The sequence below is a fragment of the Myxine glutinosa genome, chromosome 1 (genome assembly GCF_964187855.1).
Source record: "Myxine glutinosa chromosome 1, kmMyxGlut1.1, whole genome shotgun sequence".
Taxonomy (NCBI): domain Eukaryota; kingdom Metazoa; phylum Chordata; class Myxini; order Myxiniformes; family Myxinidae; genus Myxine; species Myxine glutinosa.
The window spans coordinates 369,087,642-369,103,625 of NC_136261.1; the positions used below are offsets into that span (position 1 = coordinate 369,087,642).

The 15,984-nt window shown below is 44.4% G+C and overlaps 2 protein-coding genes across 12 annotated transcripts in view; one reads left to right on the forward strand and one right to left on the reverse strand.

Annotated features, from left to right (window-relative positions):
• Positions 1-15,984, forward strand: part of LOC137414956 (E3 ubiquitin/ISG15 ligase TRIM25-like) — a 1,058,494-nt gene that overhangs the window by 538,824 nt on the left and 503,686 nt on the right. The window lies entirely within an intron of this gene.
• LOC137417051 (E3 ubiquitin-protein ligase TRIM11-like) overlaps positions 1-15,984 on the reverse strand; it is a 150,100-nt gene that overhangs the window by 12,611 nt on the left and 121,505 nt on the right. For 5 of the 11 annotated variants that reach the window (XM_078770105.1, XM_078770112.1, XM_078770103.1 and 2 more), the window contains 3 exons: positions 12,913-12,935; positions 9,091-9,218; positions 3,744-3,803 (listed from right to left, as the gene is read on the reverse strand). The exons of 4 other annotated variants lie outside the window; for them this stretch is intronic. In XM_078770105.1, the coding sequence (XP_078626231.1) occupies positions 3,744-3,803; positions 9,091-9,218; positions 12,913-12,935 (211 nt within the window). The remainder of the gene's footprint in view (positions 1-3,743; positions 3,804-9,090; positions 9,219-12,912; positions 12,936-15,984) is intronic. 2 more of the 11 variants (XM_078770109.1, XM_078770111.1) reach the window with 1 other exon arrangement.

Genomic DNA, 15,984 nt, shown 5'->3' on the forward strand with positions numbered 1-15,984 from the left:
GCAGCCCTGGAGGAAAACATTAATACGGCTGGGAAAGACTACAGGTGACCGGCTGCTGTGGACTAAAAAGGCAATGTTGACTGAACTGGTACGGCAGCGAGCAATGGGCACCCTGGTACGCATGAGAATGAGTTATTTAACGTTGGATATGCCAAATAAGGCCTTGTTTGGTTTGGAGAACTCTGTCAAAAAATCACAACAGATTCACAGGCTACGTGCTGCTAATGGGTCAATAGTGACCTCCCAACAGGAGATTAAGTCTGTTTTGAAGGGTTTTTATACAAACTTGTACTCCCCCCAGAGCATAAGTAATGAGACCTTGCAGGAGCTGACTACTGGGCTTCCAAGACTTGAGGACCAGCAACACACATTGAACATGTCAGTTTTGGCTGCTGAACTTGAAACTGCTATGCGGACCTTGAAGGATGGTAAAGCCTCTGGGATTGATGGTTTGCCCGGAGAGTTCGATAAGACTTTTTGGAAACTTGTGGGACCTGACCTGCTTGAGGTATTTGATGAATGCCTTCATGTTGGAGAGATTCCCCTGTCCTGCAGAAGAGCATTCATGTGCCTGTTGCCAAAGGCTGGGGACACTCAACTAGTCGAGAACTGGCGGCCTGTCTCATTGCTGTGTGCGGATTACAAGCTTTTGTCGAAGGTTTTAGCAAACCGTTTGGGAACTGTGATCAGCTCTATTGTGCACCCTGACCAGACCTACTGTGTACCAGGAAGGTCAATTTATGACAATATTCTTTTGATAAGGGATATTATTTCTTGTAATAAGTACTTGCGTGCCAGTTTTGGGTTGTTGTTTTTTGACCAAACAAAGGCTTTTGATCGAGTTGATCACACATATTTGTTTTCTGTTCTGGAGCGGATGGGTTTTGGCGAAACTTTCATTTCCTATGTTAAGCTGTTATACACTAACACCTTCTGCATGATGAAAGTAAACAGTTTATGTCCCCCTTTTCCTTTCAGTCGGGGTATCCGTCAAGGTTGTCCCCTTTCTGGACTTCTGTATATAATTGCCCTTGAACCACTCTTGGCATCCATCAGGCAGCGAATAACTCAGGATGTGGGAGCCGTTTTTGGTTCAAGATTTGTGGTCACAGCTTATGCTGATGATGTATGTGTTCTGATTAAGGGCCCAAGTAGTGTTGCTGCGGTGCAGCGTTGCTTTAAAGACTACTCTGCGGCCTCTTCCACCGAAGTAAATTGGGGCAAGAGTGTAGCCTTATGGTGCGGTTCAGATAACCTTTCTTTAACACTGCCACCGTCACTCTCACATAATTTAGAGTGGAAAACAGATGGGGTCAAATATCTTGGTGTCTATCTCGGCAACCAGGAAGTATAAACGAAGAACTGGGAAGGAATGATTGAACAAATTACACACCAGTTGAAACGATGGGAAGGACTGCTGCGATCTCTTTCTTATAAAGGCCGCACTCTTGTTATAAATAACTTGATAGCAGCAAGATTATGGCATAAACTAATTGCCTTGCAGCCACCCAAGGAGTTGATACCAGTCATCCAGCGGGTCTTGGTTAATTTCTTTTGGAATGGATACCACTGGCTTCGGCCGCAAATACTGTACCATCCTCGGAAGGACGGTGGACATGGAATTGTGGATGTGTCCACCCGGCTTATGGCTTTTCGCCTCCAGTCTGTGCAACGTCTGTTGTATGCTGAAGAGCTGCCCTGGTGCTCATTTGCGTTTTTCTTGTTGCAACAAGCGGGAGGCCTGTGTTATGATAGGCACTTGTTCCTGGTGAACCTTGACCGTGTCAGCTTAGTTTCAATCCCAACTTTTTATCAGGGTTTGCTGAGAGTTTGCAAAGGTTTTGGGGTTCATCGTTGCCTTGAGGCTTATAATTGCCGGATGTTTATCCAAGAGCCTATTTTCTATAACGGGTTTTTTCCATGCATTCCTCATAGTCCGACTTTGATTAGGAAATTTACTCAAGGAGGAATTGGCAAAGTTTGTGACCTGAGGGATACATCTGGGACAAAATGGATGTCTGCTGGCAGGGTGGCGGCCATTCTTGGTTTAAGATCCGTGCGTATTGTCAGCCAAATTATACGCATCGTCAAGAGGAAGTTTAAGGAGTTAAATATTGGCTGGGAAGGTATAAACAATGTCGAGGATTTTTGGCTGTCTTTCCCTGAAATTAAGGTGCTCCCAGCTCTCCAGTCGAATGGTGAACTTGTATCTCATTTTCATTTGGTAACAAAGGTGGGTATTCACAAGCTCCTTCGAGAAAACCAAGCATCACCCTTCTCCGGAGTGGCGCGAGTGGCCTTGTGGTCAGAAAGGTTAGGGCCAGGGTCTCCTGCCACGCCACTGTGGCCTAATATGTACAAACTACCTATTTACGGGTTCCTCGCAGATATCCAGTGGAGACCAGCACATTGGGCTCTCCCTACGAACACCTTTGTTCATCACCTTGACAGCTCAGTGCCAGTGGCATGCCCCTTCTGTGTACAGAAGGAGGATTTCTTTCATGCCTATGTGAAATGCGAAAGACTAACACCTCTTTTCTCGATTCTCACACACCTTTTTGATCAGTTGTCTTTTCCTTTTACTTCACATTCTTTTATTTTTGGTGTATCTTTCAGACCCTCCTGCAAGGACTCTGGTGTTCTCCTAAACTTCTTAGCTGCTGTGGCAAAATATTCAATATATAAATCAAGGAAAATTAAAATTGATAATGGGCATGGATTTGATGTTGTTCCCATGTTTAAAGGGCGGGTGTCCGCAAGAATAAGGTTAGAGTTTGATTATTATGTGGCGAATGAAAATGTCAAACTCTTTGAGTGCAAATGGTGTATTAATGAAGCCTTATGTGTTGTGAATGAATCGAATTTGGACTTTTCTTTTTAATAATAACATTAAGAACTGTTGTTTTTTTTTTTCCTCTCCTGTAAAAATGCAACTTGACGTGGTGTGTTTTTGTGAAATAAATGGTGTTGCAAATTCAATATTCTTTCTTCTCTCTCTCTCTCTCTCTCTCTCTCTCTCTCTCTCTCTCTCTCTCTCTCTCTCTCTCGTGGCAGAGAGCACGTTACCACCTAGCACAGGACTGTGATGTTTGTGCAATGGATGAGTAAGATGGTGAAGGTGATGGTGAAGAATCACTTAAAAACTTATACTAGCCGGATCCGAATCCGGATCTTCACCAAAATCTAATCATTTCGTCCTTGTCACATACGCTACATCTTTGCCAAATTCCGTTTGAATCCGTCCACAACTTTTTGAGATATCTTGTTCACAGATAGACAGACAAGCAAACAGACAGGGGTGAAAATATTACACCTTTGATGGCGGAGGTAAAAATCCAAATGATTTGAACATGAAATGCACCAATCATTGGTACGAGGTCAAAGATAAACAAAAAGACAAAGGTAGACCCAGAAAAAAGACAATCATTTATCCTCCTTATCAAACATCATTCTTCCTCATTTCCACCATATTTACGACCCTCTCTTCCACCACGTTTACCACCCTCTCTTCCACCACGTTACCACCCTCTTCCACCACGTTTACCACCCTCTCTTCCACCACGTTTACCACCCTCTCCTCCACCACGTTTACCACCCTCTCCTCCACCACGTTTACCACCCTCTCCTCCACCACGTTTACCACCCTCTCCTCCACCACGTTTACCACCCTCTCTTCCACCACGTTTACCACCCTCTCCTCCACCACGTTTACCACCCTCTCCTCCACCATCCCTTTCACTTACAAAGACGTATCAGGGTGTTGAACTCCAGGTCGGCAATTTCCACCTGCTTCACCAACTCTTCTGTGGAAATTAATGAACAAAAAAAATCGTGAAATTAAAATCACTTTGCGATTATTAAATAAACTTTATCTTATTTATCACAAAATATTGGTCACATTTTGTTGCATTGCTTCGGCCTGAATAAGGGATGTCCTGCATGGTGTTCCTGGAGGAGGATATTTTTCAAATGCCGAGATCTGAATTTAAAATCCACCATCCAATTCCACTTTGTCCATTTTGATATACATGTCAATTTTTAATAAACAAGACCACAAAATCCTCAGATACTTCTCGTCAGATGCAAGTGAGGCGTGTCCAAAAATCTTTGAAAACATGTTGAAATTTTCACAATGTTGTTTACACATATGGTGATGATTCCCTGCCAAGTTTAGACACACGGTAGGGTTCATGATGAACAAAAATTCAGATACAATTTAAACAACCCATGAAATATTGTGATGTGGAAGCAGGGGGGCAGGTGGGGGGTTCATAGTGAGACTGGTAAGTGTAACATAGACCCTGTGTTTCGAGTAGATTAGATTCCCATGTATCAGGGACCTATCAGAGTAAGTTGTTTTGTTTCATGTGACGCTGAAGAGGGAGCATATATAATTTATAGACAATATAGTCATGGTGAGATTATGTGTGTAAAAACTTGTCAGTGGGTGGGGCTCGTTGAGGACCATAAAAAGACGCAACAGGAGCAGACTATATTTTTATTGGGGCAGCCCTGTGGGTATGGCGGCCCAGAGGTTGGGCACCTCCCACAAACAGTGGGTAGCTAATCATGGAACCCGCCACAGAAGGAGGCACTCCCAATGTCTACGAGGGATGGGTCTGTACATGTGCACGGAAGAGTTGAAGCGGGACCCTTGGAGACAACGAAGATCGGTCTTTTTCTCATTCTTTGTCTCGCTGGGTCTCTTCATTTTCTGCTTCTGCTTCTTCGTTGCTCAGGGAGGATTGCTCTCTCGCAACGTGGACGCCGCCTTACAATCCCTTCCCTCCTCTTCATCCATAATTTTTGTTCCCGAGCTTCATCATCAACCTGCACACCACTCATCACGCCAAAGGGAGGTCCTCGCCTGCTTACCCCCATTGTTTCCTAAGAGAGTGGTCTGTGCTGTGCCGCCTCATGGGGTTAGGATTGTTCTTTCTTCCTCCTTGCATATACGTTTGCATTTCTCCACATCCATCTTTGTGTCTGCATGTTGACTCGCATGGTTTGTCTGATTTTCACCTCCCATCCACCTTTTTCCCCATGCTCATCATAAATAAACCCTTATAAATTCCCTTTTTAAGGCCATTTTCCCCGCCAGAGCGGGGGTTAGCCTTGCGGGCCCTATGATCATCATCATGGTTCCCTTTTTATATATAAACCCTTGTAAAGGGGAGAATCATTTTCTTATAAAGGTAAGAAATCGTTCAATTTGGTTCATTTTTGGTGATGTTGGGGAACGGTTATGTTGTACATGAATTGCACTGAATGCAGTAGTTAGACCTTTCAGCTCTTGGCCAGCTAACAGATCCCAGAGGAGACGGCCCCTGTTAACGGAGGCTGGCTGATGTGATATTTGCTGCTTCGGATAGGGACATTGTCTTGGGATAGGGATGTCCCTTTGCTGTGCAGAACCCATTGAATTTTCCCAAGGAAAATTATAAATCCAATTGTAGCGTAACAAAAGCGTGATTGGGCATTCAAAATTTAAAAGATTTTATTTTCTCGGTGGCGATTTGCTCGGTGGTGAGCCAAGGTAGTGACTGACTGAGGAGGGGTAGCCTAGGATAGGAACCTCTCTCGCTCTGGACATCGCTCGAAGCCCTTCGACAGGTGTGAATGTCGGTCAAGATTCTGGTGGAACGTTCATTCAGGCCATGTTAGAGCAAATAATGGGGAAAAATTGGAGTATTTGGAGAACAAATGAGAGGTGAAATAAAAGAAAACAAGGAGAAAGACAAAACGTCATTGCCACTGTGGTTTTAGTAATTTTGCTGAGCAGAATTAAAGGCTGCCAGTTGGCCATCTTAGATCAGATCACAAATTAAAGTGAGGTGCATGTGTATGCCATCATGTACTGAGCTTGTGTCGTTTGAACAAAATCGGACCATGCGTGTGGTACCACCCGGACCCCACGGGGAGTCTTGTGGGGTGTGGCTTCCCCAGTTTACTGGGGCACCGTCAAAGCAACAAATATCTCCGTTTTTCTGGCTGTTTCTTCCCTTCCTCAAATTATAATTGGATCTTTTATAAAAGCTCTTGATCACGCCAAATATAGATAATGTCAGCTATTTGTTAATCCCATTCAGTTGCAATCGTACCTGCCCTGGCTTTCTCACTCAGTCTATACTGACGTTCCGCAACCTATGGGTTGTGACGGATTTTCATTGGGTCGCACGATCGTTTCATAAATCGCGGGAAAAAAAACTTTATCGATGATTTATTTCTCCCGACTGAACAGAACAGAGATCAAACGTACGCCGACACAAACTTTATAGTGTGGACTCTTCTACCGTGCTGTACCACGCGTGCATCTGGTCAGTCAGATCATACGTTTAGTTTCCGACACGCGAATGTCCATTGCTTTTCATTCGAAAGATTGAGCTGTGAGCGTAAGGTACTCGCCATGGCCAGAAAGTATCAGCCTGTGTTCCTGAACTATGGGTTCACCTTGAATATCGATAAGCACAATGTTCATCGACCACAGTGTGTGGTATGCCTCGACGTGTTGACCAACGAGTCCCTCAGGCCCCAAAAGCTGAAACGGCACCTCGAGCAGAAACATGGAGATCATGTCAACAGGTCGCGGGAGTTTTTTCTCCGGAAAGAACGCGAGATGGACAACAGCAAGCCAGTAATGAGTTCGGTTGTTTTTCCATCGGAAGGGACTGACCAAACCAGCTGCCTGGTGGCGGAGAAGATAGCCAAAGAAAAGAAACCGTACAATATTGCGGGTAAGTTTTTTGGTTTTTCTCGTAAAAGTATTTCACTGCATTGGCGGTTTGTAGGTTCATAAAGTAATACATGGCGCTGTAAGTATAGTTAAATTTAGTTTTTCATTTCGTCTTTAGAATATTGATGTGTCGGGTTCTTGCTTACTATTACTCGTGCCATGTATACGTTGGTATATCACAACTTCGTAAGTTTTATTGTTTGTTGCAATACAGCCATTCTTAAACTTTGCCTCTTTTTTAAAAGTACGTACGGCAATCACATCGTACATATTGAATTTTTATAATGCCTTGGAACAGCGGTTCTTAACCGGGGGGTCGTGACGTACGCGCATACGCGAACAAAATATTGTGTGTGGTATATGTACCTTTGTTAGGTTCCTAAAAATGGGCTCAACAAATTGATATGTTTTTTTAAACCCCCAAACGACCCCCAGGTTAAGAACCGCTGCCTTGGAACAAAATCAAGATTAATCATAAAGTGAAAGAAATGTTCATGTGTTATTTTATTTATCTTGTATTGCAGAGCAACTCATCCTGCCATGCGCCAAGGTGATGTGCAGAGAAGTGCTTGGAGAGATGGTGGCTTCCAAGATAAGCACCAATCCGCTTTCTGCCGACACGATTCGCCGACGGATAATAGACATGGGCGAAGACATCGAGCACCAGCTGTACGCAGACCTAGAGGCCAACAAGTTTGTCATCCAGTTGGACTAGTCAATGGACATCACACAGAAGGCGTTGATCCTCATCTTTGTTCGTTATCGGCATGGTGATGATTTTATGGAGGATCTTCTGGCATGTGACGAGCTACAGACCAAGACCACGGCCACAGAAATATTCGCAGTCGTCAACAAACACATCGCATTGCATAGCCTCAGGTGGGAAGACTGTGTTGGCGTTTGTACCGATGGTGCGGCATCGATGATAGGTCGGCGCAGCAATGTCATTAAGCTCATCCAAGATGTGGCACCAGAGGCAAGCTGGGCCCACTGCTTCCTCCACCGTGAGGCATTAGTGGCGAAAGAGATGTCACCTGGACTTGCCGAAGTAATGGACATTGCAGTGAAAACAATCAACCATCTCAGGAAGAGCACCCTAAATTTGAGGTTGTTTGCAGAGCTGTGTAAGGAGCAACATGCAGAATACACCACGGTGCTGTATTTTGCAGCTGTTCGCTGGCTCTCCAGAGGAGATGCTTTGGCAAGATTGTATGAAATTCGCGACCAGGTCCTCGTATTCTTGGAGGTGGCGAGGTCAGACCTGGCAGTATACTCCAAAAACAACAAATTCATCGCAACATTGGCATACATGGCTGACATCTTCAACTTGTTGAACAATCTGAACACATCATTCCAGGGCAAAACGAACAAGCAGGCGAAATCCGTGTTCGTAATGTATGACAAGATAGCGGCGTTCAAGTCAAAGCTGGATCTATGGAAGAGAAGAGTACAGACCAATGATGAATTTGACATGTTCGAAAACCTGGATGATCTGCTCAACAAGAGTGTTGAGGAACGTGTGGACATTAAGGATGTCATCGTCGAACATCTGGTGAACCTGCGCAAACGATTTGACGAATACTTTCCTGTTGATCCACGCGTGGAGAAGAAGTGGATCCGAGACCCTTATTCAGTCGACGTTCAGCAGTGCTGCAACTTGTCCAACAGATTGAAAGAGGACTTGATCGACATCGTGTCCAACAGTACACTTGAGACACTGTTCAGGAATGACACTTTAGTAAAGTTTTGGCTGACAGTGTCTCATGAGTACCCATAGATTGCACGTCTCGCGGTAAAGTTCCTGATGCCATTCACGACGACGTGGATGTGTGAGGCAGGTTTCTCAACGGTGACATATCTGAAGTCCAAGTGTCGAAACAAACTGGAGACGGTGGCCCTGTGCGCCCACCTGAGAATCGCATCGTCGCTGCTTCAAAGCCGAATCGATGATCTCGTAGCCAATATGCAAAGTCAACCATCGCACTGATTTGGATCATCCACATCTACAATGTTGCTAATGGAACATTTGAATTAGGCTTGTAAGTTTCACTTTCGGGTTTAATCAGTGAAAGTTGTTTATTTAATGTTGTTCATGATAACGGAACATTGAACCTGGATATAAGTTCAGATGCATATCGGGTTTTTTCAGTAAAAGTTATTCTTGTTTTGTTTACCAGTTCATGTTACATTTTGGGGTGGGGGTTTGATGGGTCATGACTGGATGCCTGGGTTTGTTATTGGGTCCTAGGCTAAAAAGGTTGTGGAACGCAGGTCTATACTGTACTGATCTGATAAACTTCATTTTTTAATTTCCAAAAAATTCATTGAAAGGAATCTTATCTACTTTTATCACTTACTCTGGATCTCTTTCAGAAGATTGTCATTGATCTGGATAAGTGAGTCCACATTCTGCTCCTCCACCGGGAAGTCCAGCAATCTGGGTGGTGCAGGCTCCGTGGTTGAAAAATGTGACCTGGATTCCAGTCTTGGTTGGGAGGAGAGAAACATTCATTCAACAAGGAAGGAAGGTGAGGGTTGCCAGTGAGAATAAGGCAATGGATGAGATAGATAAATAAATAAATTATATATATATTGTTACAGACGCGGTCTTGGATGTTAGTTTACCGAGCGGTTTGGTATGACCACGTCTGCAACGTTTTCCCGATTATACCCGAACGTTGACTAAGTCGCGCTATGCTAAATCAATTAAGGAAAAGACACACGGCTGGGATAAATGACCTACGACACCAAGGGTTACGGTTCTCAAAGGTTATATTTACAAGATTGCGGAAGGTTCAGACTACAGGGGCAAGAGGGACAGCATAGAAAGGTGGCCACTTATACACACTTATATTAACCCCAACAGACGACAGATAAACGGGACAAGGCTGACTCACACGGGGATTGATGGCAAGGTAAGCGGGCAGTCGATGGCTCCAGGTGCACCTGGGCTCAGGGCAGGATCACGCATGGTCCAGTTCAAGAGATGCGGGGAGGTATTGCAGCGCTCGAGGGGTGGCAACTTCTCTCTCCAGGCTGGGGGCGCATCTGACGTCCCGTCCGGAAGTGGCTGCATATATCCGGCGGGGAGTGACACGCCCTCGCTCGTTAGCTCCGCCCCAGATGGAATCGGCCCATGGCTTCTCATTGGGTGCGGGAGGGGGGTTACCGGGCTCCGCCCACTGACGAGGGACTGACGGCCAGCCCCTTCGTGGTAACCCCGTAACCTGGAGCACATGGGCCATGGCGGCTAACCGAGCCGGAGGGAGGACGCCCACTCCCCCGCGCCGCCCCCCTCTGCGGTTGTAGTTGTTGTTGTTGTTGGAGCTTGAGATGATGGGAAGAGATGCGGGGAGGTATGGGAAGGTCCTAAACTCCTACTGGTGCCATATCATCACATTCTGGTGCAACGAAGAGTCAAGATTAATGGAAACAAGTCCTTAACTGACATAGACTAAGAATAACTAGCAAGATGTCCTATAGTTGTCTACGTGAGCTGTGGTGGACCTGGGCACGACATTTAATGGGGGAATGAAGGGGAAGATCGGCTCTACTGGGTGTTGTTTACAGACAATGGGACTAGGGAATGGGGTAAGGGAGAGTTGGGGAGTATTGGGGGAATAGGGGCATATTTACAAGCGGATATGGAGGCCAAATTCCATATCCGCAACAATATATATATATATATATATATATATATATATATATATATATATATATATATATATATATATATATATATATATATATATATATAATTTTGCACAAACATTTGAAGTACGGTACCTTCAAAAAGTCAAAATTGGACGAAGCTGCCAAATCGTTGTGATCAAAGTATTGCAAAATCCATTGATAAATCATTTAAATTTGCAGGTCGACAAAATATGAGACATTGGGGAATCATCCACCTGATAAATCATTTCAAGTTAAATTATAAGCATCTGAAAATGAAAAGGCAGACAAGACAGCCTCTGCTTTGTATTCAGACTTCCGTTTGCTAAACATGACAAAAACAGCAAAAAAAGAAAATATAAATTACGATTTTAGGCGACCTCGACCTTTTGACTTCAAAACGCAATTGGCTTCAGTTACCCAATATGCAAACCCTGCGCAAACTTAAAGTCAAACAGATGAAAATTAACAATTTTATGCAACCTTGACCTTTAAACTTTTGATCTAAAAAATAAATAAAACAATGGGTTGCACACTTTTGATTGGTGTACCAATTCACTTCTCAATATGATCATTCTTAAAATTTCAGATCAATGGGAGGAAAATTGACGATGTATGCAACCTTAACCTTTGAACTTTTGATCTGAAAAAACAATTGCCTTCTCGCTTTTGATTGGTTAACCAATTCAGTCACCCAATGTACAAATTCATAAAATTTCAGGTCAATTGCATGAAAATTAACGATTTTAAGTGACGCTGACCTTTCACCTTTTGGCAAAATTCTGAATATGGCTTTTCCATAATCTCTTAATGAAGCTTTATTGAAAATTTGATGAGAAAAGCTGAAATGGTAAAACAAGTTGCAACCCGGACAGACGCACGTACACAAACACACACATTGGTGATTGCAAAACCCCATCTGCTGGGAACGAGCTGACAATGGATATTACGAAGTCGATGGCTGCCATTGTAAATGCCCACAATTCCCACCTAAAGCAAGGTTGAAAGACGTCAAAAAGTTCCACCATAAATGACTCGATATCAAATTTTACATTAAAAACATTTTTCCATTTTGACCCGTGACCCCAGATCCCCCACCCCTGTGGCATGAACCAGGGGCCAAATCCTAAAATGTGACATATTTAATGCGTTCCCCAATGATGAATGCATTCATTAAAAAATATTACAAAGTTTCATGAAAAATATTTTAAATGTGCCCGGAAAACGTTTTTTGGTACTGGATCTTTTGAAACCTGCAGAAGGGTGTTTACAACCATTATGACCTTCTGAAACCATGATCTATTTATACACCTCCACAGGAAGTGCGGCCAAAAATGATTCACAAATACTGATCTTGTACCTTCATGCAATGTGGTGATAATTAGAATTTATGTACAACCGCTGAGGAGGTGACAGTGTGACGGAAGGATGGACAGACAGACGAAGCCAATTACAATATCCCACCGTTTTTTTCTTGTTTTTTTCTTTCAAAAAGCATGGGGATAACAATCACGAGTATAATAGCATGACCGAGTCTGGAGAATCATCGGCAGAGCGAGTGTGAAAAAGTATTGACGTGTCCAAGCTGTCTGTTAACTTGGACCATTGGATGGATGGACCGAACCGGCTGTTACTCCCTTGGACACATCAGATTAATGGCTGCTTTGTGCGCACGAGATCGCTGGAAGCACATCGGAGAATCTTAGCTCTTTTAAAATGGGATTCATTTTCCACACAAATAACAATGGAAGATCAACCTGACGGAGGTACAATGGCGGTATAAAAGAAAGGGAAGAAAATGGGGAAACACTGAAGAAATAAATAATTATATACAAGACAATAAAAATCGAAGGTGCCTCACACAGGCCTGAAGCACAGACGGGAATGGGAACTCTGCCACTCGAGAGGCAATAATAACTCCTTCCCTCACTTTCGGGCAACTGTGCCCCCTTTTAAAGGCACTCCTGTCTCCCCTTTTCAGGATGTTGCCAAGGCCTCACTTTGACGCCTCACCCGAGGACGTGACAGGAGGCTATACATACGATTGCCTTAACCTAAAACCATAACTATTCATTGCAACGCACCACCCTCATATGGTGTACATTTAAACAAGACAATTTTTAAGCTAGATTTCCCTGCTTATTACATTGCAAAGGCTAACTACCCGAACATGGACCATACTAATCCATACATTTAACTGTAACGTGGGTTTGGAAATGCACAAATTGGACATCACATCCTTCTTTCAACGTTCAGTGAATCTCCAAGGTTATGAGAAAGACCATCATGGGAACAAGATGAGGATTTCTTGTTGATTTATTTTGGCAGGCCAATTAAACGGAAGAGTTGTGCCAGAATTGTGCCCACGCGAGAACTCTGCGGAAGTTCAATTCAGTGCTGAGTGATTAAATACCCATTTTATGTTCTTTTCTACACATTTGTTTTCTTTACTACACGTGATTAAAATACACATGAAAGGGACATGATAGATACCCTTGCAGTCTTACCTGCACAGCAAATCCTTGTAGCCCTGAAAAGGTAAGAAATAAACAAGGATCAGAATCAGATATACAAGGAAGTCTGATGCAGGTGGGGGCCATCTGGTCCAGAGCTATAAAATACTAGAGTTCAGTGAACTTAACAATAGGCGCCATGTTGTTACTCAACTGTTCATGTGCAGTTTAGCGTTAATTACGCACGATTGGAACGTACCTTTGAGACATTCAAGGTTCTTTAGACCTTTTCGACCATTACAGACCTTTTACTTGAGACCGTTTAAAACCTCAAACCTCTTCGACCCTTTCGGCCTCGCAGACTTTCACAAACCTTTGACTTTAGATCCTTTACACATTCAGACCCTTAAAACTGTGGACCTCATGGAGCTTTAACTTTAGAGCCTGAAGATCCCTCAAGACTTTTAAGACCATTAGACCCTCAAGACCATTTGCTATGACCCTAGCTTTTTAATAACTTAGGTTGAAACTCTTTGAATGCACCAGGCATGCCAAGTCACAGACAAGGTTTCTTATATCTCACCTTCCCTTTACCGAGACAAAACATCACGATAACACGTCACATTTATTGATGTTTCATCGTTTTCTACAGTGGTACTTTTGCTTTCATGCATGTAATATGTGATCCACTCATAATTCTGTGTGGTCCCTGCGGAAGTAATTTGGGGTACATTTAATTTACACAGATTAATTAGTGAATACACATATTAGATTAATGAACACGAGAGGGTCTTCCTCCAATTGGGGTGGGGGGTACGGGACAAATCCTGTCTCTCTCTCTTCTTCTTCTTCTTTCTTTTTTTTCTTTTCCTCCCTCTCTCCTCTCTCTTCTCTCTTCTCTCTCTTTCCTCTCTCTCTTCTCTCTTCTCTCTTCTCTCTTCTCTCTTCTCTCTTCTCTCTTCTCTCCTCTCTCCTCTCTCTCTCTCTCTCTCTCTCTCTCTCTCTCTCTCTCTCTCTCTCTCTCTCTCTCTCTCTCTCTCTCTCTCTCTCTCTCTCTCTCTCTCTCTCTCATGGCAGAGCACTGGTCTGGTTTTCCAGACAACCTGGGATCGATTCCTGGTCTGGGAATGTAATTTTCCCACATATATGTAATTTTCCCACACTGACTCCACAATAACCACTGACTTCACTGATTTACTCACCTGCTTTAACCTCACTCAACATGTCGACTTTCCTACCCATATCCGTGGTCACATTTTGGACCTTGTCTGCTCCAGTGGATTAAATTTGCACCATCTCTCTGGCTCCGACCTCACCCTCTATGACCACTTAGCCATCACTCTGACCATCAACATCCCCACCCCAACACCAAGGCATTATCGCACTATCAACTTCCGTAAGCTAAACGCTCTTTCACCTACCTCATTCTCATCCACCCTCTCTGAAAAAATGTCCACTTCTCCCTTCATTGACCTCCACACCCCTTCCGACCTCACTGACTACTACAACCACACTCTCTCCTCCTGCCTTGACCAGCTTGCGCCTGTAAAAACCAAAACAGTTTCTTTCACCCATTCTGCTCCCTGGTTTACCCCTGAACTCCGCCTGATGAAAACTCGTGCTCGCCAACTTGAAAGACTCCGCAATAAAACGGGTCTCACAGTTCACTCCCAAGCCTACAAGGACCACCTACAACACTACAAAGATGCCCTCTCCCGCGCCCGCTCCGCCTACTACTCTCAAATTATCCACTCTGGCTCCGGAAACCCAAAAGCACTCTTCTCGACAATAAACAAACTCCTCCGCCCCCTGAACACCACCACCCAGTCATTCACAGTAGACAACTGCATCTCCTTCCTCTCTTTCTTCCAACACAAAATTGACAACATCTACAACAGCTTGACCAGCGCCGCACCCGCTCCCCCTCCAACCACCTGCCCCCCCTTGTCCTGCCATCCTCTGTCTCAGTTCTCCCCAATCTCCCCTACTGACCTCTCTGAACTCCTCATAGGAATGAAAACTGCCACCTGCTCACTTGACCCCATCCCCTCCAGCTTTGTCAAGGCCTCCCTCCCTGCTCTCTCTCCACTTATCATTGCAACAATAAACTCCTCCCTGTCTACAGGCATCGTCCCACCTTCCCTCAAAATTGCTGCTGTTACCCCCATTCTAAAAAAACCTGGTCTAAACCCTGACACCCTAAACAACTTCAGACCCATCTCCAACCTACCCTTTCTGTCAAAAGTTTTGGAACGCACTGTAGCCACTCAACTCAAACATCATCTCTCTGCCAATAACCTGTATGAAACATTCCAATCCGGATTCCGCTCCAACCACAGTACTGAAACTGCTCTCCTCAAAATCACCAACGACCTTCTCCTCTCCTCTGACGCTGGCAACCTCAACATTCTCGTCCTCCTCGACCTCAGCGCTGCCTTTGACACCATCGATCACACCATCCTCCTCACCCGACTTGAATCCACCTTTAACGTTACCGGCACTGCCCTCTCTTGGATTAAATCATACCTCTCTGACAGACGACAGTTCATCTCCATCAATAACTGCAAATCCCCCACTGCTCCCCTCCCCCAAGGTGTCCCCCAAGGTTCAGTTCTTGGCCCCCTCCTCTTCATCCTTTACCTGTCCCCCCTCGGTCACTTAATCCGCCGTCATGGTCTCCAATTCCACTGCTTCGCCGATGACATCCAGCTTTTCATCTCCACCAAGTCCGTCTCCACCGACACCCACTCTATCCTGACAAACTGCATCACTGAAATAAAATCCTGGCTTCAAATCAACTTCCTCAAGCTTAACTGTGATAAATCTGAAATAATCATCATTGGCCCAAAAACGCTCACAAAATCCACCCATAACTTTGCCCTCAACATCGACGGTATCCCAGTATCCACCTCCCCTCACATCCGGAATCTTGGCGTCATCTTTGACCAAACCCTTTCCTTCGACAAATACACTAAACAGATCACAAAGTCAGCCCTCTTTCACCTGAAAAACATTGCCCGTCTCCGCTCATCCCTCTCCTCCACGGCTGCAGAAACCCTCATCCACGCCTTCATCACCTCCCGTCTGGACTACTGCAATAGCCTCCTCTATGGTTCACCCTCAAAA